General features: G+C 44.0%; 1 protein-coding gene and 1 long non-coding RNA gene across 15 annotated transcripts in view; one reads left to right on the plus strand and one right to left on the minus strand.

Moving 5' to 3' along the window:
* The window catches only part of DOCK3 (dedicator of cytokinesis 3), a 221679-nt gene extending 209545 nt beyond the window's left edge, over positions 1-12134 (plus strand). For 8 of the 14 annotated variants that reach the window (XM_075096433.1, XM_075096437.1, XM_075096441.1 and 5 more), the window contains 5 exons: positions 2738-2856; positions 3818-3905; positions 7301-7423; positions 8044-8126; positions 8614-11652. In XM_075096433.1, coding sequence (XP_074952534.1) covers positions 2738-2856; positions 3818-3905; positions 7301-7423; positions 8044-8126; positions 8614-9117 — 917 coding nt within the window. In that variant the 3' untranslated portion in view covers positions 9118-11652. Of the gene's footprint in view, positions 1-2737; positions 2857-3817; positions 3906-7300; positions 7424-8043; positions 8127-8613; positions 11653-12058 lie in introns of those variants that run through there. The other 6 variants (XM_075096434.1, XM_075096442.1, XM_075096440.1 and 3 more) reach the window with 4 other exon arrangements.
* Positions 12135-12372: 238 nt separating this feature from the next.
* Positions 12373-25378, minus strand: LOC142058739 (uncharacterized). The gene is made up of 4 exons (XR_012661095.1): positions 25285-25378; positions 24265-24353; positions 13156-13267; positions 12373-12448 (listed from the first exon to the last, which is right to left on the minus strand). It is a non-coding gene; the product is annotated as an uncharacterized LOC142058739 (long non-coding RNA).
* Between the last annotated feature and the right edge of the window lie 82 nt (positions 25379-25460).

Below are 25460 nucleotides of genomic sequence, written 5' to 3' on the forward strand. Positions count from 1 at the left end.
TGGCTTGACCCTTGTGTAGCTTCTTCCCTATCAAGAAAGCAACACTGTTGTCATATGAAGGATCAATAAGAAATTCAGAGTTTGTTTTGGCTTCATTTGAGGTGACTCATGAGGCACTGCTCTAACCTTACTGGAGTTAAAAGATTATGTAAGCTGACATTCGCTAAGCAGAAATTGTAATGCAAAAAGATTTATAAAGTGCTAGGAGGAGGTTAGGGTTTTTTCAGTAATTTCATTTAAAATGTGGTTGGGACTCCTCTGATGTACTCTAAAAGCAACTCCCACTTGATCCTTGATGATGCTCCTCTTAAGGCATCCCTACTGCTTTCTCAATACAGCCTCCTTTTTAAGGTGTAGAAAATGAGTCCTGGTGTCTTATTTAGCACTTTGCAAGAACCTGTATACTTACATTAAAAGCTTCCTTCTTAGAGCAAAAAAGTTATGGGCAACCTGTTTTCACAACAGTAATGATAATCATGAATCAGGAGAAAAGATTTGAGTTTGGAGTGTAACTACATTAATTTTCCATTTTGTTCCTTAAAACTAACATTTGTCACCAGTGGATTAATATTTTCATAATTAAAAAACTACCTCTGGCTTCAGCATAGGTTTTCCTTTCTCATTAACAGTACATACAGTGCTGCGCACATCAAGGGTACCAAGCTACAAGCTAAAAGGAATAAGCCCTGATACATGCTGCAGCGGTTTATATGGCCACTGGCTGCTCTGGAAGCTTTTAAAAGCTTTTTTTGACTTTGTTTTTTAAGTTTTGCCAGTCCCTGAAAGGAGCCATGGTGATTGTGCTCTCTCTCTGCCCAAGGAAGCAGGCCTGATTATTAATAAAAGCTTCAGTTATAGCCACTCCTCTTGTGGCCCTCAATTCAGAGGTATGAGTACTTAATTTTGCTTGCAGACTGGATACTTGGCATAATTGGTTACAAGCTTTATAGCTACAGTTATTTCCAAATCTAAGGTACTGAACAGCAGAGCTGTTTTGTAAACTAGACTCTGCCACCATATTTAGCACGTGTGGGATTTTTCAGGTCATGCAATGCAAGGTCTGTGGAACTGTAATCCCATATAAAATGATGGGACATAGAGGTGGTTTGTATCTTGGATACAAAAGAGCAAGGATGACAAGATAAATAAAAAAGTTTACAGCGTAGGCTGTGCTGTGGTGTAGTTCTAGGCACACTTAAAAGTTCAGCATCCTTACATTTGTCATGCAGAAACAGGACTACCTGTGATGTGTCAGTAAGAGACTCAGCATAAAGCATTAACACTGTGTTTTCCAAGCTGATGTTGTATGTAAGAGCAAATAATGTTGTCTAATTATGTTTCTGTTTTATGTCTGGGGAGAAAATGAGTTCGGCACTTGAATGCAGATATTCTGCGGCTGTTCATGTCCGGGTGGGGGTGTAGATTAATCTGGGATCTGCCACCTCGATGGAATTGTTGCAATTGTAGGACCTTACCCTGCATTCTGCTGGACACATTGTTCCTTCCACTGTGTGCTGAATATCAGTCCCAAAAACTGCATGTTTGCTTTTGCTGGGGGAAAAGCTGCATTAACCAGCACCAATGCCTTTGCTCATACATTGGAGTGCTGTTCAGGTAACGTGTGTGATTGTGGAAAGTTTGCAAAAGGGGGCATGTATTCCCCAAAAGCCAGCATGGCTCTGTAATGCGCTGTGTGCTGCCATCTGTTAAGTGCGTGTCTGTGATGCAATGAAAAGAAATCAGTCTAAATTACAGCTCACTCCAGCAGCTTCAGAACATCATTTCCTGCCTAATATTGTGCATCTGACAGGATGCATGTATCAGTAGTATCAGACTTTAGGAAGTCACTAATGGGAATCCTTCTGGCAAATCCATTGTCAGCTGTTGCATATCAGAAGGCATATTGTTATGTGACACTCATCTTGAAGGGCATCAGTCCCAACTAATTCCACATGCCAGGAGACTGTTTACATGAAATACCCCAATATCTTAAATGACAACTATACAGATAACTACTAGTTCAGTCAAGGAAATTCCTACTATATAACGCCAAGCATTGGTGAATATCCTGTTGTCATAAAATGGCTCAGTATACCAATGCACTCAGTAGTAATAATAGGTTACCTGGCGGCATTACAAGAAAAGTACCATCCACATTTATAGAAAATTCTGTTTATTATTGGGTTTTGTTTTGGTTTAACAAAGAGGAAGCTAACCAAGGTATCGCCAGCTAAGTGGCAACACCTCAGACTATCACTACCAGAACTGAGGAATGAAGTAGCTTCCTGCTTTAACTGAACAATGTACCTCAAGTTTTTATCCCTTTCTTCCACATTTAGTCCTAAAATGCGCTATTTTATTGCATTTCTACAACTCTACAATACTTTATGGGGCAAGGGAGCATTAGGCACTGTACACCACAGCCACAGCTGACTCCTCACAGATGCCCACTTTTTGTTTAAGAGGAAGCATTTTGCAACATACAACTAGGGACATCTACATCTTACACACCTTACTTGGTATGTCCTTAATTGTCTATAACAAGCCAGTTCTTATTTCATCTTCGTGCTATGCACCCCACCAACAGTTAGCTGCTTAGTGGGCTCGGCACCATGTTTTCTTGAGTCCTGTAAGATCATCCGTCTGAGCAAATTGCAAAGGAGGACTAGCTCACTGGGCATGCGGAGACATGGCTGTTGTTTGTCATGTGTACGTGATTATTCTCACTTGTTTACAGGCTCTCCCTCTCTACCAGATAAGTACCGCCACTCTCGGGAGATTATGATGTTGCTTCCAACCCATCGGGACCGACCTAGCAGCGCCATGTATCCAGCAGCTATCATGGAAAACGGACAGGTAGCAGATCTCATTTCTTTTATGTCAGTTCAACCACCTGAAACTGTGACTTTATTTTTACTAGTTTGGACCACTTCAAAGCCTCCCTTTTTATTTTTGGAAAGCTCAACAACTTACTTAGGATCATTTTAAAAGGCAACGCAGAACTTTTCATATTAATCGCGCCCTAGAGCCACCCACTTTGGTAGTCAACTGATACAAATTGTAATGAATGACACTTAAAATTGCAGATATGTGTTGTGAAAATGGACTCTTCTTATCCTATAAGCCCTGGTCCACTGCAAGTAGTCATACCATTTTATTTATTCATCTTTCTAGAACCACGGCCATCCTGCAGTCTAGCCTCAAAGTTGATTGTAACTAGCTTTATGGTGATTTCCAGAGGTATCAAAAACCATGAGAGGCTGAAATAACATATTGATACAGGGTCTCCATACAATATGTGCCCACATCTACTACTTTCTCTGGACAAATTTAAAAATTCAGGGTGTGCCTACACATAAGCATTTTAATCTGGCCCTGGCATGCACTTTTGAAGGGAATGCCCTGATCATGCCCACTTACTGCACTTCAGTTCTCCTCAGAGAACCATCTCAGAGCGTGCAAACTCAATTCTTTCAAATGAAACCAAAGCAAAAGGTAAGCTCCAGAAAGGCACGTGATGCATTTGAGCTGATGATAATGGGCACAAGACCAGGCTAGAGCTAGTTTGAAATAACTCCTCCACAGAACACAAGCAGCATGAAGTGTGGGTCCTCCACACTGTTACACTCTGGACATCCACTAGCATTGCACTGCAGTACTTGCTAATGTAGACACAGCCTAAGGTTTCCATGAAGTTTTTGTTAAACAACTTCCTTTGCTAAAAAAAAAAAAAAAGGCAAATAGAAAGCCGCAGGGTTCTGCACCAGCTCTTCTGGGTTTTTTTAACTTTTCTGTGCTAACGTTTCTGCTCTCCTAGCCTCCAAATTTCCAGCGCGCCTTCATCCAGCAAATGATTGGACCATGCAAACCTTGCAGTGATCCCAACCTGTCTGTGGCTGAGAAAGGTACTCTTTTTCCTACCTAGCATGCATGATTTCTGAAATATTTTTACTCTGGTCATGCTACAGCAAGTAACGAATGGGCTGCCACATTTCCTGGCAAAGTGCATTCTCCCATATTTTTTTAATTAACGGTTTAATTAACTGGGCCTTCTGCCAACCTATAGTCATTTCAGATCATTCACAGAAGGGTGGGGTTGCACAAACCTCTGTATTTCAGAAAGCTTTCTGAGTTTAGCATTTTGTTATTGAAATAAATCCTGCAGCCTTTAGCAAGCAAAACTTCCAAGCAGCAAATCAGAAGTCATCTGAAAGAAGACTGCATTTTTAAATAATGAGATATACTGCTTTTTTGAATATGCATTTATTGTTCGAAGTATTAACATTTCTTGTAATCTCTCTCTGAGGTAGTTTTCTATTTATGTATCAGTAGGAATATATGCTTTTTTTAACTAACTGCTTTGGAAAAAATAGGCAGAGCCCCTGCAGAAAAAAGACATGAAAAAGAGTTTGGTGTAACAGAAAAGGAGGATCTTGTGAAAGGGGTGCCATGGACAAAGTGATGGGCTCAAAATATCTGAAAGGCATCATTTTGAAAAACCAGAAGCAGACAAGATTCATGAATCAAAATCTGAGACAGGAGGTTGCCTAAGCAAGCAACAGTCACGTGAAGGGCTAGGAAAAATGGTATCTTAAAAAAGATTCTTAAGGCCAGGAAAGACCATCGCAGTTCTCTATTCTGACCTACATAATGCACTCCATTAGACTTTTATCAGTATTTTTGTTTCAGTAGCTGTGCCTGAACTAACTTGTATCATTTTGGAAAAAAAAAAAAATATCCAAATTTTATCTTAGAATTTTTAATAAATCAGAATACACTATTTAAACAATGAGACAGCCTTACAGAGCAGTCCAGAGTGGCTTTTGGTTTCAATGTACAGTTCTGAATAAATGGCAGAATGATAACAATGATAACTTGATGACAATAATGAACAATGACAACAGAGTTAAGACTAGGGGATGAGGGATTAAGAGCTCCATTTTAGCTGTGTTAGTTTGAACTGAAGATATCACAGTGGTGAGATCTTTATACTGGACAGGAGAAAGACCTGGGAAAGGACGGTAGGTAAGTATTTATTACCTGTGTAGGAAAAATACTTGAATTTGTGGGCAATACTATGCAAGAGTGTAGTATATAGTGCAGAGAAGGGGATCAAAGACCGAATGCCCTCCAGAGGCCCAAAGGAGCCATAAAAGACACAGATTATGATGGTCAGTCATTGTTCTTAGGGGATGGTGTGATGGGAATCCCAGCTTTTCAGCCAGGTTGGTAGCATAAATGCAGTTACAGGTGTTTTTTGCAGCCCCTGAACCCTCATTCTTTCTAAGTCAGGATGCCATCCGCCTTGTTTTTTGTTAAGAGTCATGCCCCATGAATCTACTCACCTCCTTCCTTGCCATGTCAGAAGCTCTGCTTAGTAATTGTCATTGACAGCAGTATGACAGCAGTCGCCCAGAGCAGAATGGGTCCAATGCAGCTTCCCTGCTAATTAAACTTTGCCACTGAACACTGTCCTGGAGAGAGAAATGGGCTAGGACAGAGCACTAAGACCTCCCTGGGTAGCTTTCTCTCCAAAGTGTTTTGGATAAAACACTGGGTTTAACAAGCAACAGCCACTCTCAAAAATCATCTGACCTCAGGATGATTTCCAGCACTCCTAAATACTCAAAAGGCTGTGAATGAGGGAATACGGAGACAGTATAAATGGATTATACACTGGGGTACCACGTTCTCTTCTTTGCATTATTCTACTACATCTTGGTGTTTAAAAAGAAGGAAAAAAAAAACAAACACAAAAACAACAATCATTTTACAACCCAAGCAAATCAGGGTTCATTCTGTTCTTTTCACTTGATGCTGGTATATTGCAGGCAAGGCTAGTGTAGCTGGCATTGTTATGCATCTTGTCACTCTGTTTTAGCCTTTTGACACCAATTGCAGTAGCGCAAATTGGAGCACTCTGGTATGTGTATGGGTACTCAGAAAATTCATTGGAAGCCACATTACCTGTGTGGAGATGTATGCCTTGGTCTGAACTTGTTTTCTGTCAAAATTCTTCATATCATCTTTGTATGTCTTTCTCAGTTCAAGGTTGTCTCTTTCTTTAAAAACAACATTTACTTTTATATTTTTAATGGGTTTTGTTTCTTCTTATGAAGCTGTCCCTTTGTGATTTTTTTTTTACTTCAGGGAATTTTAGGTCTTGGGGAGCTTGTGTTCAAGATAACTCATGAACTGGGGGGGGGAAGTCAAAGAAAGCTTTCAAAGTAATTTTAGAAAAGAAATGCACCAAAAATGGCTGTAGGCATTTCAATTAAGGAGAAATTCTCTTCAGATGTCAAACTCTATGTTTATTTCTCCACAATTCCATTTTCCAAACTGAAGATGGAAAAAGCTATTTTTATCCCAGTTTTCTTTGGTAGGCTCACTGAACTTCTTTTTCCTTTTTCTCTTTTCTTTGCAAATCTGAAGAAATGCCGTACTTGTTTTTAAATTAGCATAAGCTTATTGCATGTCTGTCTTCTCAGAATGAATCACATCTTCCAGTGTGTTTGGAAGAAAGGAAGGTGCATTTTAATGTTTAAGGTTGACACAATTCTCAAGGTCTTGAAAACTGTTCATGTTAGAAAGAAGCTTTTACTTCTATGAAAAACAAAGTAATGAAGATCATACTCTCTCTATGCTTCCTCATCAAAGCCTTGATCTCTACAGCTGACTTTGTAATACAAGGAGTCCGAACTGCTGCCTTTATATATTTTGTGATCAAATTTTTTTATCAATGCTGTAGCTTAGTAAATTGGGGCTTTAAGGTCACAATTTCTTATGTAACAGATTGAGGTGTACTTGCCCTCATGTCCTTTATTCAGTCTTCCCTTTGCCACTGTAGTTCAGCAACAGGCATTCCGGTGTTTCCCAAGGGTTTTGCCACATATTCCTTTCTGCTCTGTCATCATTTCCCACCAAGCAGAACAGCTCACAACTGAGATCTAATTGCTGGTCCATCAGTGAGATTCATTTTTACTTACTGGTTTGCAAAAAAAAAAAAAACAACCCTAGCAGTTCTACTGCTCTTCAAATTTGCTAGAAATGAGCCACGGGGGTCACGGAAGGGCGATGGGCAGACTAACACTACGATCACCTAACTCCTGCTTCCTTAACAAAGCAACCTATAAACGTAACACACTGTAGACTAGATGATGTCTTTGTATGCCTTCAATCCTACCACTCAGTCCCTAGAATCTGTCTCTTTACTACTAAAGAGCTCACTGGAAAGCCAGTCCTCCTGGCCCCACAAACTCCCTGTTACATTACCCAAGTTAAATCTGTTTCAATCCTTCAGCTGTGCCAGCAGCACCCAGTAGCTGGAGCCTAGACAGCGGAACCAGAGAGGCCCTGCCATTCCTGTCTGCCCACGTTGGGAGCATCTTGGCCCCACCAGTACCTCCCCGAAGCCTGCCCCATGGTAAGGAAATGCCCAGTAGGCCTGCTGCATAATGCCTGCAGTCACCCACAGATAAACCTAGACCACCTGAAAGCTGACTTTAGCCTTCTTTTACCCTAAGAAAACAATCAGAAACAAAACCCTGAAGTCTTTCCTGGTCTGCTAGGTTAGCACTGGACAAAGTTGTCAACTTTTTTTCTTCCCCCCCCAAAAAAAAAAAAAAACTTCAAAATTTTTACAGCCCTTATAGTAATGGACTTGCATGTATTTTGGGACTTGAATTAGGTGTGTGAACGTTGAAGCTTGGCCTGGCTTCTTGCCAACAACCACCACCAGTGGAAATTTAAGGTTACAAAGCTATTTAATGAAACTTCAAATACTCATTGTTTATGAGCCTGTTGCCTTGCCCTGAGATCCTTGATAACAGGGGTGGGTGGAAATCTATCACTGCACTTAACTTCTCGTTAGCATTTTGTGATGTGACAGATGCACTCCACAGTATCCATCAGAAAGGAAGCCCTGGGTTGGAGTGGAGTTATCAGCGTGTGGAGCTGTTACCTGGCATTCCAGTCTAAAACCCAGGCTCTTTCACCGCAGTGAGGCAGCACAAGTTGCCATTTCTGATCCTTGTCTCATTCCAGGACACTACTCACTGCACTTTGATGCCTTCCATCACCAGCTCAGTGACGCTCCTCCGGCACTGCCTGCACGAACATTGCGCAAGGTAAAAAGGAAGTGGCAGGAGAGCAGAGAGGGCTGTAGGAGGAAAAAAGTAGGCTCCTGAAGAACCCCCCTGCTCCACCCCCACCAGGCAGCTTTTGAATACAAAAAACACTATTTTTTAACTTACACATGAGAAAATGTGTAAGTTCCAGGGTTGAATGCTATACAAATAGCTTACACATGTTGTAGGCATTTCCACTTTCCTTCTTTGCACCACATGCTGTGATTTCAGGCACCCTGATTATCACCTCAACTACTGTTTCTTTAACAGCTCTGGTGGTGTTGCATGCACTTCTCTGCCCACAAGAGGTACTTGCATGCAAGCCAGGAAAGTGCACATCTAAACCAATAATCATTGACATTTTGCACACAAATGGAACTGCACCATTGTTAGCATCACTGTCAAAAGCTAAAATGTGGAACAAGACAGAAGATATAGTGTTGCCTCCTTTGTCAGTTATAACCTGGTTTTGTTTTTTTCCAAACAGTCCCCTCTTCACCCTATCCCTGCATCACCCACCAGTCCGCAGTCTGGCCTAGATGGCAGCAACTCCACTTTATCCGGCAGTGCCAGCAGTGGTGTCTCCTCTTTGAGTGAGAGCAATTTTGGACATTCTTCTGAACCACCTCCTCGCACAGACACCATGGATTCTGTCCCCAGTCAGGCCTGGAACACTGATGAAGATCTAGAGACACCCTACCTCCCTGTCAGGTACAGTCTCTCTGAGCCTGATGTCCTAGAGTCGCTGAAAGCCCAGCCATGCAGAAGCCACTCTGCTCCATCTGGAGTCATTCCTCAGGACACCATGGACCCTCCTGCTCTACCCCCCAAACCTTACCACTCCCGACTGCCAAACATGGAGAACGAGGAGGGGATGATAATTGAAGATGAGAAACACCGCCCATTGCATCGTAAAGCATCCCAACCAGTGAGTGGTGGAAAGGAAGAGCAGGCCAGGGTAGCATGGGAGCATGGCATCAGTGAGCAGTAGGGACAACTCCTGGTAAGCAGCCTGCATCATCATTCCAGGTCTGACTACAAAGGAGAGAGATAAAGACTTGGAGAACAGCAAACCAATTTTCTACTGCCGCAAGTTTATGTCTGGAGCCCGCAAAAGCAATTGGGCCAGCATGGGAGGTTGCTGCTTTCCTTTTTAATTTCTTTTTACACCTTTCTGTTATGTTTTTTAACTTTCTGTGCAGTGGACAGTTTACTCCTTCTGCAGTTTCTTAACCACATCAAATGGCACACAAGCCATAGAGACTTGCAGAAGCTGAAAAATACAATTTTAAGTGGAGGGGAAAAAAGGGAGGAATATGGCAACTTGATTTTGAAACTGCTTTCCTCCCAGTTCTGAGACGCACATGAGTAGAAGCAGTTGCACTAGGGACATATTTCTTTGCTGTACAGAAGTGAAAGCTCATTGCAGAAATCAGGGATTTTACGAACTGTCAGGCTGGAAAGTACATGAGCTGCAGGCAGTGGAAAGATGGCAATTCTAAGAAGAAATTGGCTCTTTGGAGAGCAGGATTGTAAATACCTGTGCAGTGATCTCCCTGCATTGGTTCAGAGGTGCTGAGGCAATCTACCAGTGCTGATGCACTGATTTCCAAGATATCATTTCCAACAAACTCTGCCTCCTTTGGTTTTTATGTACTGTTTGATTTCTTAACTTTTGCTTTCACTGGCTAAACCAACCTGCTTTCTCATTGGAATCATACGCAATTCATCTGTGCTACAGGATGAGAGGAGGTTAGTAGGCATTGGAGCTGCAACCTAATTGTAGGCCTTTCCCGTGCCCAACTTTGGGCAGGCTGTTGACACCAGCATTTCTATTCCAGTTTAAAGAACAAACAAACACCACACTACACAAACCACAACACACAACCAAATTGAGCTTCTCATGCCACAGCTGGTTGATGACCCAGCCAATGAAGAAAAGGTGGCTTAAATGCATCATATCCAACAATCCTTGCCTCAGGGCTGAACATCACAGTTCATACCAACTTCCATCACCCAGGAGCTGAGATTCATTCCCTGTTAACATAATGTCCTCCGTCCCACCCAAAAACTCACTGCAGCTGGTGTGCAGAAAGAATCTCCATCTCTCACAGTAGACAGAAAACATTCAAGAGTCAAGAAATGCCCAGTAGATAGTGTACACCCTAGAGTCAGGGATTGTAAAGGCAACCTGTAAAGAAATAATGTTTCTTTCCTCTTTGCTTCTTTAGAATGTATGAAGAAGCTTTAAGCACTTCTTTTTCTCTTCTGGAAGGTTCATTTCTTTTCTCCTCAGCAACAATACAGCATTCCCCCTTACATCCCCACCTATTGTTCTTTTTTATTGACCAGCAGCTCCAAAAAAGGGCTGAAGCACTTTCAAAAAATAAAAATTAAAAAACCACCCAAGAAACAGAACTATGCAGAGGTGAAAACAGTGCGAGTCCATGAACACAAAACAAAGCCTTTTATTCAGTATTTGTTTAGTTCAGTACATGACAAACCAGAAGATTCTGTGGGTAATAGAGCCAAGATCTGTTCTTTGAAAAGAACAATAAGAAATCCTTTATTACTATTTTCAATATTTTTCAAAAAACTTTCAGTCAGAGTATCAAATATTTAATGTTTTTAGATAAACAAACAATATATCTTCCCCCTACTACACCCACACACATTTTAGCCTTCCTTATAACCCTTTCCACCTGCAAATTGCAAAGCATGCTCCAGAGGACGGTAACAGACCACCTTCTTTCTTACTACTGAAAAAGCTGAAGTACATTCAAATAAGAGACTTACCGCCACCATATAAATTAGTGTCAGATAGCATTTAACTTTCATATTCAATTCTTGCCCTAACCACTCAGTTTCTCATGCTATAAATAGCATAAAGAAGCAAAAAAAGGATATTATAAATCTTTTACAGGTCACCTTTAGCACTACCTCGAACTACAGTGACTGGGCAGAGTACATTGCTCCTGAACTCTTCTAAAGATGGTCTGTCTGTACAAAGTCTGGACTCAGCAGTTGTGTGAAGGGGATTTTAGGAGAATTTGTGTCTTTTCTTTCTCAAGCTCTAGCCCATGCAAAACTACTAAGTTACGGATTTGTTTCTTAAATGGCCTATTTGGCTGGAACAAAATCTCTCTTGCTTCCTCTATTTTGTTATTAACACAGGCTGCTTGTAACCATTATATCCTTCACAATTAAGGCAATGATAATAAAACTGGCCTATGGTGGATATTTAATTGCTAGCAGGAAGGAGAGTTTTCCAAAAGCAGGACAGTCCTAAATATTAATGAACCAAGATGGATCTCTGGTATAGAACACATGTATGAAAACTCAGCTCAAAATTATGTTTTTGGTAAAGGTAAGTCAAGGTAATTCCTTAGAAATGAGTGAAAAATTGTCACATATCCTATTCTCCAATCTGACTGAGATTCTTCAAATGAAGTTTTTAAGAGAACCAAGTATTCAATTCCATCTCCCCTGTCCCCATTTTTCTTTTTTTGTGGCAGGAAGATTAGAAGTGATAAATGTAGTGACTTACTGAGCTTCCTTATTGCAAAAAAAAAACCCAGCAGGTCTTGCAAATAAAGCTTTGCAAAAACAAGAATGCAACTATCATGAGACAAAATCCCAGTCAGCTGGAAAACCTGCCCACTGGCACTCTAATCAGTGTCTCAAAACATATCATCCTGCTCTGATTAGAGACATTGTACAACAGCAGTGAGTCCATTTTGGGAGCCTGATGTTACTATGTATTTGTAAGGGTTTGAAGATCAATGTGACGATGCATACAAATACCCAGTTTGTGGCAGGTCCACACAGAGAAGGATGGAATAAATTGCTGAACTTACAAAATTTAAGCCTCTCTGGAGTTAAATTTCCGTTACTGTTCTGATATCTACCAAATATTTTGTCTCCCTTTTCAGTGCTTGCCTTAAAGGGGGCAGAAGATGGAAAGCCTATTATTAAGATTTTGTGAATGTTGGAACTAATACTTCTTGGAACTAACTTCTCTGTAGGGTGGGGTGTCTTATAGCATAATACAACTCCAACAGGAAGCTCAGTCCTGGAATAGGTGGAAGCAACAGCAGTTGTTGCACTTGCCCAACAGGATTTGAAGATTCCTTGTATAAACCACGTCAACAGGAGATTTTGAATAGGACCATATCATTCTATACTTAACTCTAATTCAAACTTAATATGTACTTGCCTTCATTGGGTTTCCTTTGCATAACAAAATAGCATGTGCATTCTGGAGAAAATTGGTGGAATTCTGCTACAAATCTCTCCATTGTCAGTGTACCTGCTGGCCCCATCTGAAACAAAAATTGAGAAGGAACTACAGTAGGAGAAGAAAAGCAATTAAAACAATTTCTCTGAATCCTACAATTTTTTTTTGTCAACGGTTGGGTTGGTTATATTATGGTGCGCAAGACTAAGATTCTTTTCCGTCTCTTCCTCTGTTTGCTTTTTGGCTTACTTAACCTTTTTAGGTAAGGGATATTGCATATCCCTTCTGTAGGAGAATCAGCCAAAACTGAGGAGGCTGGAGAGAACAAGAGCCTTTGGGAAACAAATTATATGATATTTAAAATTTCCTCTGATCATGCTTCTTTGTAAATACCCCCATTTGAATGCTGTGTATTTGTACAGGAAATTGAGCAAAAAATGTATAGATTGTGATGTCTGACTGGTATTCTGCCCTGTAAATGTGTTTTTAACCTCTGGCATTCTGTGCTTATTTAAAAAAAGCAAAAACCTCTAACCACTTCTCTTTTGTGTATTCATGTTTAAAATAAAATTAAAACAGCTATCCTATCTATAATGGAAAACAAATTTAAAAGGAAAAAATAATTTGTACAAGTGTCCTAAGGGTAATTCATTGTATATATTGTGATAGCATGTTTCCAGAACGAACAAATAAGTGGTGTGAATTTTAGATGTAAATATCTGCCGTTTGTTTTGGGTTTCTTTCCCTTACTCATTCACTCGACTGCTGTGATGTGGAATTAAAGATTAATACCTGATATTAAAACAGTACAGCTCTATGTTCATTGCTGCCCTCCAGACAGGGTTATCCTGGGGCAGCTCCAGATGTTCACAAGGTATGCAGAAACAGCCATTGCTTCCCACTTCTGTGAGAGTGAGGAGAACAGGGCAGCCAAAAGGACTGTGTGGCAAGGAAACAACTTCCACATTACTATCTTAGCTGACAGTACACTATTTTATTTAACATCAGCTTCTTAAAGCAACCATCAGGCACATCGAACAGCTAGTCTAATCAGTTAGGTAGATTTATATGACACAGCCAACAACAGCCTGAGACACCTCCTTGTCTACCACAAACTTGAACACAGTTTTCAGGCAAGACCAACTGAATCAGCGATTAGTTCCTCCAAAATGTACCTCACTCACTGTGTAGATTGCTATTTGATGAGTGATGGCTTATTTCACTTTTTTTGCAATAGCATGACATTTTGGCAGTGATTTCATTTCTCAATTTTAAGTAGTTAAATACCAATCATTTTAAAAGAATGGGTGTGAAAGAATAGTAATTAAGACATGTGGGAACACAGGATTTGGGAATTAAGAGCTACAGTGATTTCCACATGCACAAAGATGTGCATTTTCTTCCATTAGCACTAATAAACCAGGTCAAGGTGCAGGAAACAGAAAAAGTAACCCACTTCTCCCACCCTGTCTTGACAAGCCAACAAAAAAATTCATGAAGCTTGTCCCAAAAGACATTTAGCAGCAAAATATAATAACCAGCTGGCCCTGGGATGTACAGACTGCCAATCCACACTTTTCATTAAGTACATACCACATACAAATACTGAGAAGAGGTAAACTGTAACAAAATACTTCAAAGCGCACCTAAAATATCAAAATGTGATTTAGCTGAAGCGTTCACCTCACAACTGAAAAATGGCTGTATACATCAGACCCTTCGAGACTTTACCAAATCTTAGTTAACTACTTTTTTTAGTCAGCTAAACACATAACCACACATAGGAAATAAAAAGTGTATTTGACAGAACAAAACGTGTGAAGCCCTCAGCTTTACACAAGCATTAACAATACCATCTTGTTTCTGTTAAAACCAACAGAACGATTTTTTCAGTGCAAGTAAATGCTGTATTTAAGCTAAGGCCACACTAGGCAGATTAAAATCTAAATACCCCATTCAAATACCTCTCCTTATCTGAATAAGAAAGCTTCACCACAGTTTCAATATATGATTTGTGTGACTCAGTATGAATTTCATTATAAAGCTGATAAGAAGAGAAAGGACTATAACCTAGCTGATAAAGACTCAGCCCTCTATACCTTTGCATAAATATGCCTCTATTTGTAGACTCTTCTTAAATGATGGACACAGCAACACAGACTGTTCAGAAGGAGAGCTAGGTATATACATATACACACACTCTCGATGTGTGTGTATGGAGATAGCTACATGACCCAGTGCTAAGAGGTTCTAGCTACAGGTCTTCGCTTTACTGTTGTGAGACAAGTCACCTATACTTCTCCCTTTCCACAGGCTTTACTATCAATCCCACATAAATTAAAAACCAAGTTTGGAATAGTAGTTCTACTACATTTTTCAGCATCTATTCAGCATTCGCTCACAGAAGTACTGTATTACATTTTTTCCACCAAACTAACCTGGTTTCACCTCCACCCTGACAGAACACAATTCATCGTCATCACAGACTAACACCTGAAGCTGAACCGCTTTAACCACTCCAATAGCTGTACACAGACTTGTCAGACTGCAGAGCCAGCAAAGGTCCAGCCCACACAGCAGCGTCACCATGAATACACAGCTTCCACAATTTACGTAACTTAAACCTCCCAACACCACTACCAACTCTAATCCCCACAGATCTACCAAGCCCAATTAACTCCTGCTCACTCATAATATGCTGCCCTTGCCCCATTAGCTTGCAGTGACTGGTTGACTAGCCCAGAGAAGAGAAGGCTGCAGGGAGACCTTGTAGCAGCCTTCCAGTACTTAAAGGGAGCCTACAATAAAGATGGGGAGGGACACTCTACCAGGGAGTGTAGTAATAGGATGAGAGGTAATGGTTTTAAACTGAAAGAGGGTATATTTAGATTAGATATTAGGAAGAAATTCTTTACTGTGAGGGTGATGAGGCAATGGCACAGGTTACCAAAGAAGCTGTGGATGCCCCATCCCTGGAAGTGTTCAAGGCCAGGTTGGATGGGGCTTTGAGCAACCCTGTCTAGTGGACCTGACTACAGCAGGAGGGGTTTGGAACCAGATGATCTTTAAGGTCCCTTCCAACCCAAACCATCCCATGATTCTATGGCTTCTTATCAGACCACTATTTAAGAGCTGGTCATATTCCAACTGCCCAGGTAGCTCTACCCTGCTCACATCTTCCCCTCTGTACTATAAGCCCACCAAAACCATACACTGCAGGAGTCCCCAGCACAAAACCAAACATTTATAGCTACATGATTCCTCTTTTTTTTTTTTTTAGAAACAAAAAAAAAAACCACCACAAAACCACCATCTGCAGTTAGATCATTTTCAGCTATAGATGTTGCCTGGTTAGAAACAACCTCAATCCCAACTTTGGTGGTTATCAATGGTGAAAACAAGCAAACCGTTTAAATGCTAAAGTCAACTTCTGCTTCTAACAGCTCCCCCTCTCTAACCATCACCTTTTTCTGAATGCAAAACTGAAAATGTGTGTTCTATTTAGGCATTCTTTAAATTACCCACCTTCCTCTCACTCATACATGCCCAGATATAATGGAGTAATGCCTAGCCTTCACTGTAAACCAACCAGGACCTGGAGAAGTGCCACATTCAACACTAAATTCCTAGCAGTCTACCCATCCATACTCATGGCACTCTGTGCTATCATCATAACTAGCTCCGAAAGCTTGCAAAAAACTGACCAAAAATCACTAGAGGTTTACTCCTCACTCAGCTGCATGCTGAGGCTCTAAATCTGTGATTGTTCACTGGCACAGTAACTCTCCTACCTCTCAGCACCTCACTTCTTCAGTACTATTTGGCTTAGCTAACACTATGACCAAACCCACAGCCAAACACTTCCACAAGCATGGGGAACAAACACAACCACCCCCATCCCTCGCAGCATCCTGCCAGGTACAGCAACTATAATGGACACAGCCTGCAACCTCTCCAGAGGAGAGCTAATACTTTCTGCTTAATCAGTCTATCCACACAATTTAGAGCAGGACTAGGAACACTCATCACTGGCTCCTACACCCTTTGCATCTTCCTAATAACAATGCAAAACTCCACCTACATTTTGTCCATCTCAAATTCCCACATACAAGAAGATTTCATCTCCCTCCTTGTTCTCGTCAGATTCCTCTTTATTCTGAAGAGGGAATTAATTGATTAATATCCTGCAGCTATAATTTTAACTCAAACTTTGAACTGTGATATTAAAACAAGGGCTAAAGCCTCCCTAACAACTGAGGGACTTCTAAACAATAAAAACAACCAACTTCTGCATCTAAAACTAAATCCTCATCCCAGTCACTTGTAAGAGATAAACGCTAGGATCCATGAATCTTGACAGAACTCAAAGTATCCTGAGCATGCGACACTAAAGGAAGATCTGAGGCTTAGCCAGTCTTGTGTGAGTATTACTGTTTAGTGCTTATACATACAGAAATTAAGGACTACATTTAAGAAAAAACAAAGAGAAAGAAAGATTTCTGCTTTTTCAACACCCATCCAACTTAGAACGGTAACAGTCAGAATGTCCCACCACCACCAAGGACCACCACAAGCTGTCCAGCAAACAAGTTTCAGATATGACAAATCCCTAACACTCCAGAGAGACAGTGGCTGGAGGGTGTGCAATGACAAATCCCTAACACTCCAGAGAGACAGTGGCTGGAGGGTGTGCAATGAACAGGACCCAAAAACCTTGCCATGGATCAAAAAAAGAGGCAGAAGGTAAAACAAAGGCAATCCTTCCTAGCTGCTGAAACATTGGAAAATAAACTATACATAAAAAAGAAAAAAAAGAAAAAAAATCAAAAGGAGTCATTGGTCTTCCTCAGAGCCATCTGAGGATCCTATATTGAAAAAATGGAGAGGCTCATTTCCCAATACAAAACCAAATAAAATAAAATCCTATCCTGTCACACAGTCTGTTCTATAAAAATGTATAAAATTCCTACTTTGTTTGAAGATCTATTTCATAACTACAATCCTTGCATAATTAAACTTCCTCCTTATTGTGAAGCTCCCAAATTCTCCTAATTCTGAATTTAAACCCTACTTCAAACTAATTCAAGCCACTTCTTCATGTAGCTCTTTTAGCCACTTGTTGTGGTTTAGCGGCAGCTCAGCCCCACACAGTCGCTCGCTCACTCCCCCACCGGTAGATGGGGGAGAGAATCAGAAGGGTAACACTCGTGGGTTGGGATAAGAACAGTTTAATAATTAAAATTAAAAGAAACAACAGTAGAAATGCAATGTAAAGGAGAACAACGAGAGGCGCAAAGCCCCGGGGGAGGGGGGAAGGGAGGGGAGGGGAGAGGGGGAACGAACCGCCGGAACAAACCGCACGCGCCGCAGCCGCTCGCCGCCCGCCGCCGCGCTGCCACTGCCCGCCCTCAATATATTGGTCATGGTGTCACATGGTATGGAATGAACCTGCCATTGGCCAGTCGGGGTCAGCCGCCCCCACCATGGCCCTGCCCCTCCCAGCCCCCCCTGCCACGCCACGCGGCAGAGCGCGGGAAGCTGGAAAGGTAGCCGACCCCCACGGTGAGGAGAATTAACCCCTTCTCAGCCAAAACCAGCACATTCTCCACCCCTTATTCCATACCATTTACACCATGCCCAGGTCCCATATGATGCAATACAACCGTACCAACCACCACCTCTCCCCTTCCCATCCTTTAACATAATACACAGACATCATTCCCTTAGTTCATGGATCTTCCCTGTAAAATGTCCATTCAAATGTCCATTGAGTTCACCTAGTCCATGACTCTGGGCTCCATCTGTTGTATCGGTCTTTCCGGGTGGGAGAGATGGTGTGTGGCGGTGGGTTGCTGCATACCGAGTCAGTCATCGTTCCATCACTGCTGCACGGCTTGTTTCATAGTTGATCTTCCATGGGTTGGGAGGCTCGTACTCTGATATCATTGATACAACACAGAGGTGACACACAGTATTACATAGTTCACATTGTGCCATTCAGTTCATTGACTGTTTTCACCCAAAATCAAATCCCCTTGAGGCACACATCGGATTTCTCCATCCTCCCGCATTACTCACCAAGTGCACCCAGGTCCTCGAGCAAAAGCAATCCCACGAATGGGTTTGCCTTTGCTGGAGGCAGGAAGAACCCAGACTGTTTTGCCCAGCATACTTTTTGTGTGCACTACAGGGACTCTATCCCCTTCCACAGTATGTAGGATTTCTGACTGGGCAGGGCCAGCTCGGTTGGCAGATCCCCTCGTGTGACTAACCACGTGGCTTTTGCTAAATGTGTATCCCAGTGCTTGAATGTTCCACCCCCCATTGCTCTCAGTGTGGTTTTTAACAGTCCATTGTACCGTTCAATTTTCCCAGAGGCTGGTGCGTGATAGGGGATGTGATACTCCCACTCAATGCCGTGCTCTTTGGCCCAGGTGTCTATGAGGCTATTTTGGAAATGAGTCCCGTTGTCTGACTCAATTCTCTCTGGGGTGCCATGTCGCCACAGGACTTGTTTCTCAAGACCCAGGATAGTGTTCCGGGCAGTGGCGTGGGGGACAGGATATGTTTCCAGCCAGCCAGTCGTTGTTTCTACCATTGTAAGCACATGGCGCTTGCCTTGGCAGGTCTGTGGGAGTGTGATATAGTCAATTTGCCAGGCCTCCCCATATTTATATTTCAGCCATCGCCCCCCATACCACAGAGGCTTTACCCGCTTCGCTTCCTTGATTGCAGCGCATGTGTCACATTCGTGGATAACCTGTGCAATAATATCCATGGTCAAGTCCACCCCTCGATCACGAGCCCACCTGTATGTTGCATCTCTCCCTTGATGGCCTGAGGTGTCATGGGCCCACCGAGCTAGAAATAGTTCACCCTTATGCTGCCAGTCCAGATCCACCTCAGCCACTTCAATCTTGGCAGCCCGATCTACCTGCTGGTTGTTTCGATGTTCTTCAGTGGCCCGACTCTTGGGGACGTGAGCATCCACATGCCGTACCTTTACATCCAGTTTCTCTACCCGGGCAGCAATATCTTGCCACAATGTGGCAGCCCAGATGGGTTTGCCTCTGCGCTGCCAGTTGCTTTGCTTCCACTGCTGCAGCCAGCCCCACAAGGCATTTGCCACCATCCAGGAGTCAGTATAGAGATAGAGCACTGGCCACTTTTCCCATTCAGCGATGTCTAAGGCCAGCTGGATGGCCTTTACCTCTGCAAACTGGCTCGATTCACCTTCTCCTTCAGCAGTTTCTGCTACTTGTCGTGTAGGACTCCATACAGCAGCCTTCCATCTCCGGTGCTTTCCCACAAGGCGACAGGACCCATCAGTGAACAGGGCATATTGCTTCTCATCTTCTGGCAGTTTGTTATACAGTGGGGCTTCTTCAGCACGTGTCACCTCCTCCTCTGGTGATAATCCAAAATCTTTGCCTTCTGGCCAGTCCATAATCACTTCCAAGATTCCTGGGCGACTGGGGTTTCCTACTCGAGCCCGCTGGGTGATCAGTGCAACCCATTTACTCCACGTAGCATCAGTTGCATGGTGTGTAGAGGGGATGTTTCCTTTGAACATCCAGCCCAGCACTGGCAGTCGGGGTGCCAGGAGCAACTGTGCTTCAGTACCAATGACTTCTGAAGCAGCTCAAACCCCTTCATATGCTGCCAATATCTCTTTTTCAGTTGGAGTATAGCGGGCTTCAGACCCTCTGTATCCCCGACTCCAAAACCCTAGGGGTCGACCCCGGGTCTCCCCAGGTGCTTTCTGCCAGAGGCTCCACGTAGGGCCATTCTCCCCGGCTGCAGTGTAGAGCACATTTTTTACATCTTGTCCTGCCCGGACTGGCCCAAGAGCTACTGCATGGACTATTTCTCGTTTAATCTGTTCAAAGGCCTGTTTTTGCTCAGGGCCCCATTTGAAATCATTCTTTTTCCGGGTCACTTGATAGAGAGGGCTCACGATCAGACTGTAATTTGGAATATGCATTCTCCAAAAACCCACAACACCCAAGAAAGCTTGTGTTTCCTTTTTGCTAGTTGGTGGAGACATGGCTGCTATTTTGTTGATCACATCCATTGGAATCTGACGACGACCGTCTTGCCATTTAATTCCTAAGAACTGGATTTCTCGTGCAGGTCCCTTCACCTTACTTTGTTTTATGGCAAAACCAGCCTTCAGAAGGATTTGGACTATTTTCTCACCTTCCTCAAAAACTTCTTCCGCTGTGTTGCCCCACACAATGATGTCATCAATGTATTGAAGGTGTTCTGGAGCTTCTCCCTGTTCCAGTACAGTCTGAATCAGTCCATGGCAAATGGTAGGACTGTGTTTCCACCCCTGGGGCAGTCGATTCCAGGTGTACTGGACGCCCCTCCATGTGAAAGCAAACTGTGGCCTGCACTCTGCTGCCAGAGGGATTGAGAAGAATGCATTAGCAATATCAATTGTGGCATACCACTTGGCCGCCTTTGACTCCAGTTCGTATTGAAGTTCTAGCATGTCTGGCACAGCAGCACTCAACGGTGGAGTGACTTCATTCAGGCCACGATAGTCTACTGTTAGTCTCCACTCTCCATTAGACTTCCGGACTGGCCATATGGGACTGTTAAAGGGTGAGTGGGTCTTACTGATGACTCCTTGGCTCCTCAGTTGGTGAATGAGTTTATGGATGGGGATCAGAGAGTCTCTGTTGGTGCGATATTGCCGCCGGTGCACTGTTGTGGTGGCGATTGGCACCTGTTGTTCTTTGACCTTCAGCAACCCCACCACAGAAGGGTCCTTTGAGAGACCGGGCAAGGTAGACAGCTGTTCAGTTTCCTCCGTCTCCAAGGCAGCTACACCAAAAGCCCACTTGTAACCTTTTGGGTCCTTGAAATACCCTCTCCTGAGGTAGTCTATGCCAAGGATGCACGGAGCCTCTGGGCCAGTCACAATGGGGTGCTTCTGCCACTCATTGCCAGTTAGGCTCACTTCGGCCTCCAATACAGTTAGCTCTTGAGATCCCCCTGTCACTCCAGCAATGCTGATGGGTTCTGCCCCTATATAGTTTGATGGCATTAAGGTGCACTGTGCGCCGGTGTCCACTAAAGCTTTATACTCCTGTGGGTCGGACGTGCCAGGCCATCGGATCCACACAGTCCAGTAAGCCCGGTTATCCCTTTCCTCCACCCGCTGGAGGCAGGACCCCTCTAGTCCTGATCATGGCAGTCACAACTCACTTCCTGTAAATGTGAATCAGGAGTCCCTCTATTACACTTAGAAATAAAATCTGCGCTTCTACTCCTCTGTCTGGGGACTTGCTCGCTGGAAACTGGAGCAGCAGCTTTCCTGGAAGATCCTCCCTGAGTGACTGTTCTTCCTTGCAGTTCATATACTCGTGCCTGTAGGGTCGAAGTAGGCTTGCCATCCCACCTCATCATGTCCTCTCCGTGGTCACGCAGGTAGAACCATAGGGTGGCCCGTGGTGTGTATCCCCTTCTTTGAGCCAAAGGACGCTTATTCCTAACAGCTGAGACACTGCTCTGTCGAGGTGGGGAGTAGGACAGATCTTCTTTGAGTTGCTGGACCTCTCGGGATAGTTTCTCCACAGCAGAGACAAGCGAGGAAGAGATATTTGTGTCGTAATCCCGGAGTCTATCTATCACCTCTGCCACCGTTGGTGTCTCGTCATCTTTCAGGACATCACTGCCAATGAGTTTGCATGCGAAGATGGTGCGCTCCGTACAAACTTCCGCCACATGGGTCGTGTGCACTCGGCTTCATCTGGATCTTTGGATGACCGTTGATCATCCAGGTCACCATAAATCACCTCAAACACAGCTAATTCCCTTAGATACTGGATGCCTTTCTCCATAGTTGTCCATTTTCCTGGGCGATATGTAACATCTTCTTTAAAGGGATACCTTTCCTTCACTCCAGACAGGAGTCGCCTCCAGAGGCTGAGGGCTTGTGGTTTTTTTCCAATTGCTTTGTCAACGCCCCCTTCCCCAGAAAGGGATCCCAATTGTTTGGCTTCTTTTCCCTCTAGTTCCAGGCTACTGGCCCCATTATCCCAGCATCGGAGCAGCCAGGTGACAATGTGCTCACCTGAACGACGGCTATAATCTTTTCGCATATCTCGCAACTCGCTTAAGGACAGGGATCGGGTGGTCTCTATTTCATTTATTACTTCTCCCTCCTCTCCCCGCGATGGCCCTGGTTCTTCATCATCCCGTTCTAAACGAGTTGATGTCCGCTTCCAATATTTCGTCTTGTGTATGGGGGCAACTGATAATGGTACGGGTTTATTTTCTGAGCTAGCTCCGGTACTTGTTGTGGGGGTTTGAGTGGCTGCAGTGCCTGTTGTCAGGGCTGGAGTGACTACAGTGCCAGTCACTTTGCATTTCAATCCAGAGACATTCTCTTCCCCCTGGGGGCACTGAATACTGTTGAGCAGGGCTCGGTATGCATGGGCCAGGCCCCAGCATGTTGCAGTTATCTGTGTCTCTCTGGAGTTCCCAGCGTAACAACATACTTTCTCCAAATATTCTACTAGTTTTTTAGGATTCTGCACTTGTTCGGGGGTGAAACTCCAAAACACTGGGGGTACCCACCGCCCTAGGTATTTGCCCATGCTATCCCACATGCCCTGCCACTCGTAACTATCAAGCCTCGGGGCAGATTTCTGGGTGATATTCTTAAGTTGCTTAGTCAAAACCAAAACAACATGCCCAAAAACTAACAATAAGTGCACCTTAACCACCCAAGGATGTTCAAGATACAAAAACGTTGTTGTAACAAAGGCAGAGACATCATAGAACAAAGTTGCAAAGGTATTATTCTGTATTTCCTCCATATAAAATCTCTCAGAGGAGGAGGTATAATTGCTAATTGCCTCAACAAGGTGGTATCCGAAGTACAGTAACGGTTTCAGCAAAAACCCCAAATACCAGATAAAGCTGAAAACAAGTGTTTGTATAACAAATCTTGTAGGCAAAACATTACTAATCACAGCAGAACACAGCAGACTCAAACAACCAACACCGATTTTTAACACCAACTGCAAAAAGGACAACATGGTGCTGTGACCAGCAGCTGTTGTTATCTCCAACCCTTGAGCCCCACGTTGGGCGCCAAAAAGACTGTTGTGGTTTAGCGGCAGCTCAGCCCCACACGGTCGCTCGCTCACTCCCCCACCGCTAGATGGGGGAGAGAATCAGAAGGGTAACACTCGTGGGTTGGGATAAGAACAGTTTAATAATTAAAATTAAAAGAAACAACAGTAGAAATGCAATGTAAAGGAGAACAACGAGAGGCGCAAAGCCCCGGGGGAGGGGGGAAGGGAGGGGAGAGGGGGAACGAACCGCCGGAACAAACCGCACGCGCCGCAGCCGCTCGCCGCCCGCCGACCCGACGCCGCGCCGCCTCCGCGCTGCCACTGCCCGCCCTCAATATATTGGTCATGGTGTCACATGGTATGGAATGAACCTGCCATTGGCCAGTCGGGGTCAGCCGTCCCCACCATGGCCCTGCCCCTCCCAGCCCCCCCGCCGCCACGCGGCGGAGTGCGGGAAGATGGAAAGGTAGCCGACCCCCACGGTGAGGAGAATTAACCCCTTCTCAGCCAAAACCAGCACACCACTATACTGATAAGAAACAAGGGCAATCCAAGCAACCACTTCTCTGCACAACTGCGTGACTTTAATGGGCCATCAGCAGAAATTTAGAAAAGTCGATAATCTTCCTGAAGTACACTGATAGTGAGTAATTCTGGGAATCATTATGGACTGATTTAAAAAACAAACAAGACAACAATATCATTACCAATCTTAATAAACATATTTTGAGAGCCACCACCTCTTCTGTCTGATAAACGCATGTGATGTATCACACTGGCAAGATATAGTGCCCTAATTACCACTCACCTGCTACGTGACCTTTGCTGAACCAGGCTGCTCCTCCTCTCCATCCTGCCTGTCCCACCTCATCAGGCTTATAATTTGCAGCTGATGACCTGCAAGAAAATTCAGACTTAGATATCAAAAAATTCCCCACAGTTCCTACCATGGCTTTGCTTGGGACAGGCACACCTAGGCTGCCTCATCAGTCTTTCTGTACCAAAAGAACCCACCAAGCTAAGACACCACTCCCTTGCTGTAGCACAGGTGTATATGATTTTGCCTCTATCTACTTTTCCTAGAATTATATCCTAAGACATGCACAGTTAAACATACAGCTCCACAAGGCAAGAAACATGCAACAGTGTGCTCTCCTCCCCCAACTGGCCTGCAGCTTCAAAAGGATTAAAGTGATAAACTCATAGGGTCAGGGATTTTTCAAGGCCCTTGCCAAAACACCCTATGAAGGATTTGGGAGCAGGTGATAGGCACAGTGACAAGGATAGGAATTTAAAAAAAAAAAAAAACAACGCCACACCAAACAAACAAAAAACCCCTTCATTTAGTTTCTTGGCCCTACAAAAACAACCATCAAAAAAGCCAGAAACGAGGCATTCACAAGTTTAACCACCCAAACCACCCAGCTTTCAGCTGCCCCACCTCAAAGAATTCAACCTTTCAACTCGCAGCTTGTACACGCATAACCAAAATCCACCCGTGCAGGGCTTTATCAGCATGGAAACTAAAGCTGAGAAGCAGCCCACCCCTGCCGCAGGACCCCCCACAGCGGCGCTCCCCGCCCAGCCTCCCGCCACAGACCCTCGGCCCACGGGAGCCCAGAAAAACAGAACCCCGACGCCCCGAAGCTCCCACCGGCGCCTAGCCCCGCACCACTCGAGGACCCGGGGCAGCCGCCCGCAGCCTCGCCTCGCCTCAGCGCGCTCTCCCGCGCCCCAAACCGCCACCCTGCCCGACCTAGCGGAGGAAGGGGCACCCGGCGCTAGCCACCTGCTCCCGGCCACCGCCCCCAGGTGCCGCTCGGCTCACCGCGCCCCACAGCCCGGCCCGGCCGCAGGTGTGAGAATCTGCCCCTTTAGAAGATGGCGCCCACAGGCAGCCGTAAGGAAGCGCACGAGGACGTTTTTCCCTTAACAAAAATGGCGGAGAAGGGAGGCGGGGAAACTCGCCGCGCGCCGGGATTCCGCCGTCTTTCCCCAATCAGT

This window comes from Phalacrocorax aristotelis, chromosome 6 (genome assembly GCF_949628215.1).
Source record: "Phalacrocorax aristotelis chromosome 6, bGulAri2.1, whole genome shotgun sequence".
In the NCBI taxonomy this organism is placed as follows: Eukaryota; Metazoa; Chordata; class Aves; order Suliformes; family Phalacrocoracidae; genus Phalacrocorax; species Phalacrocorax aristotelis.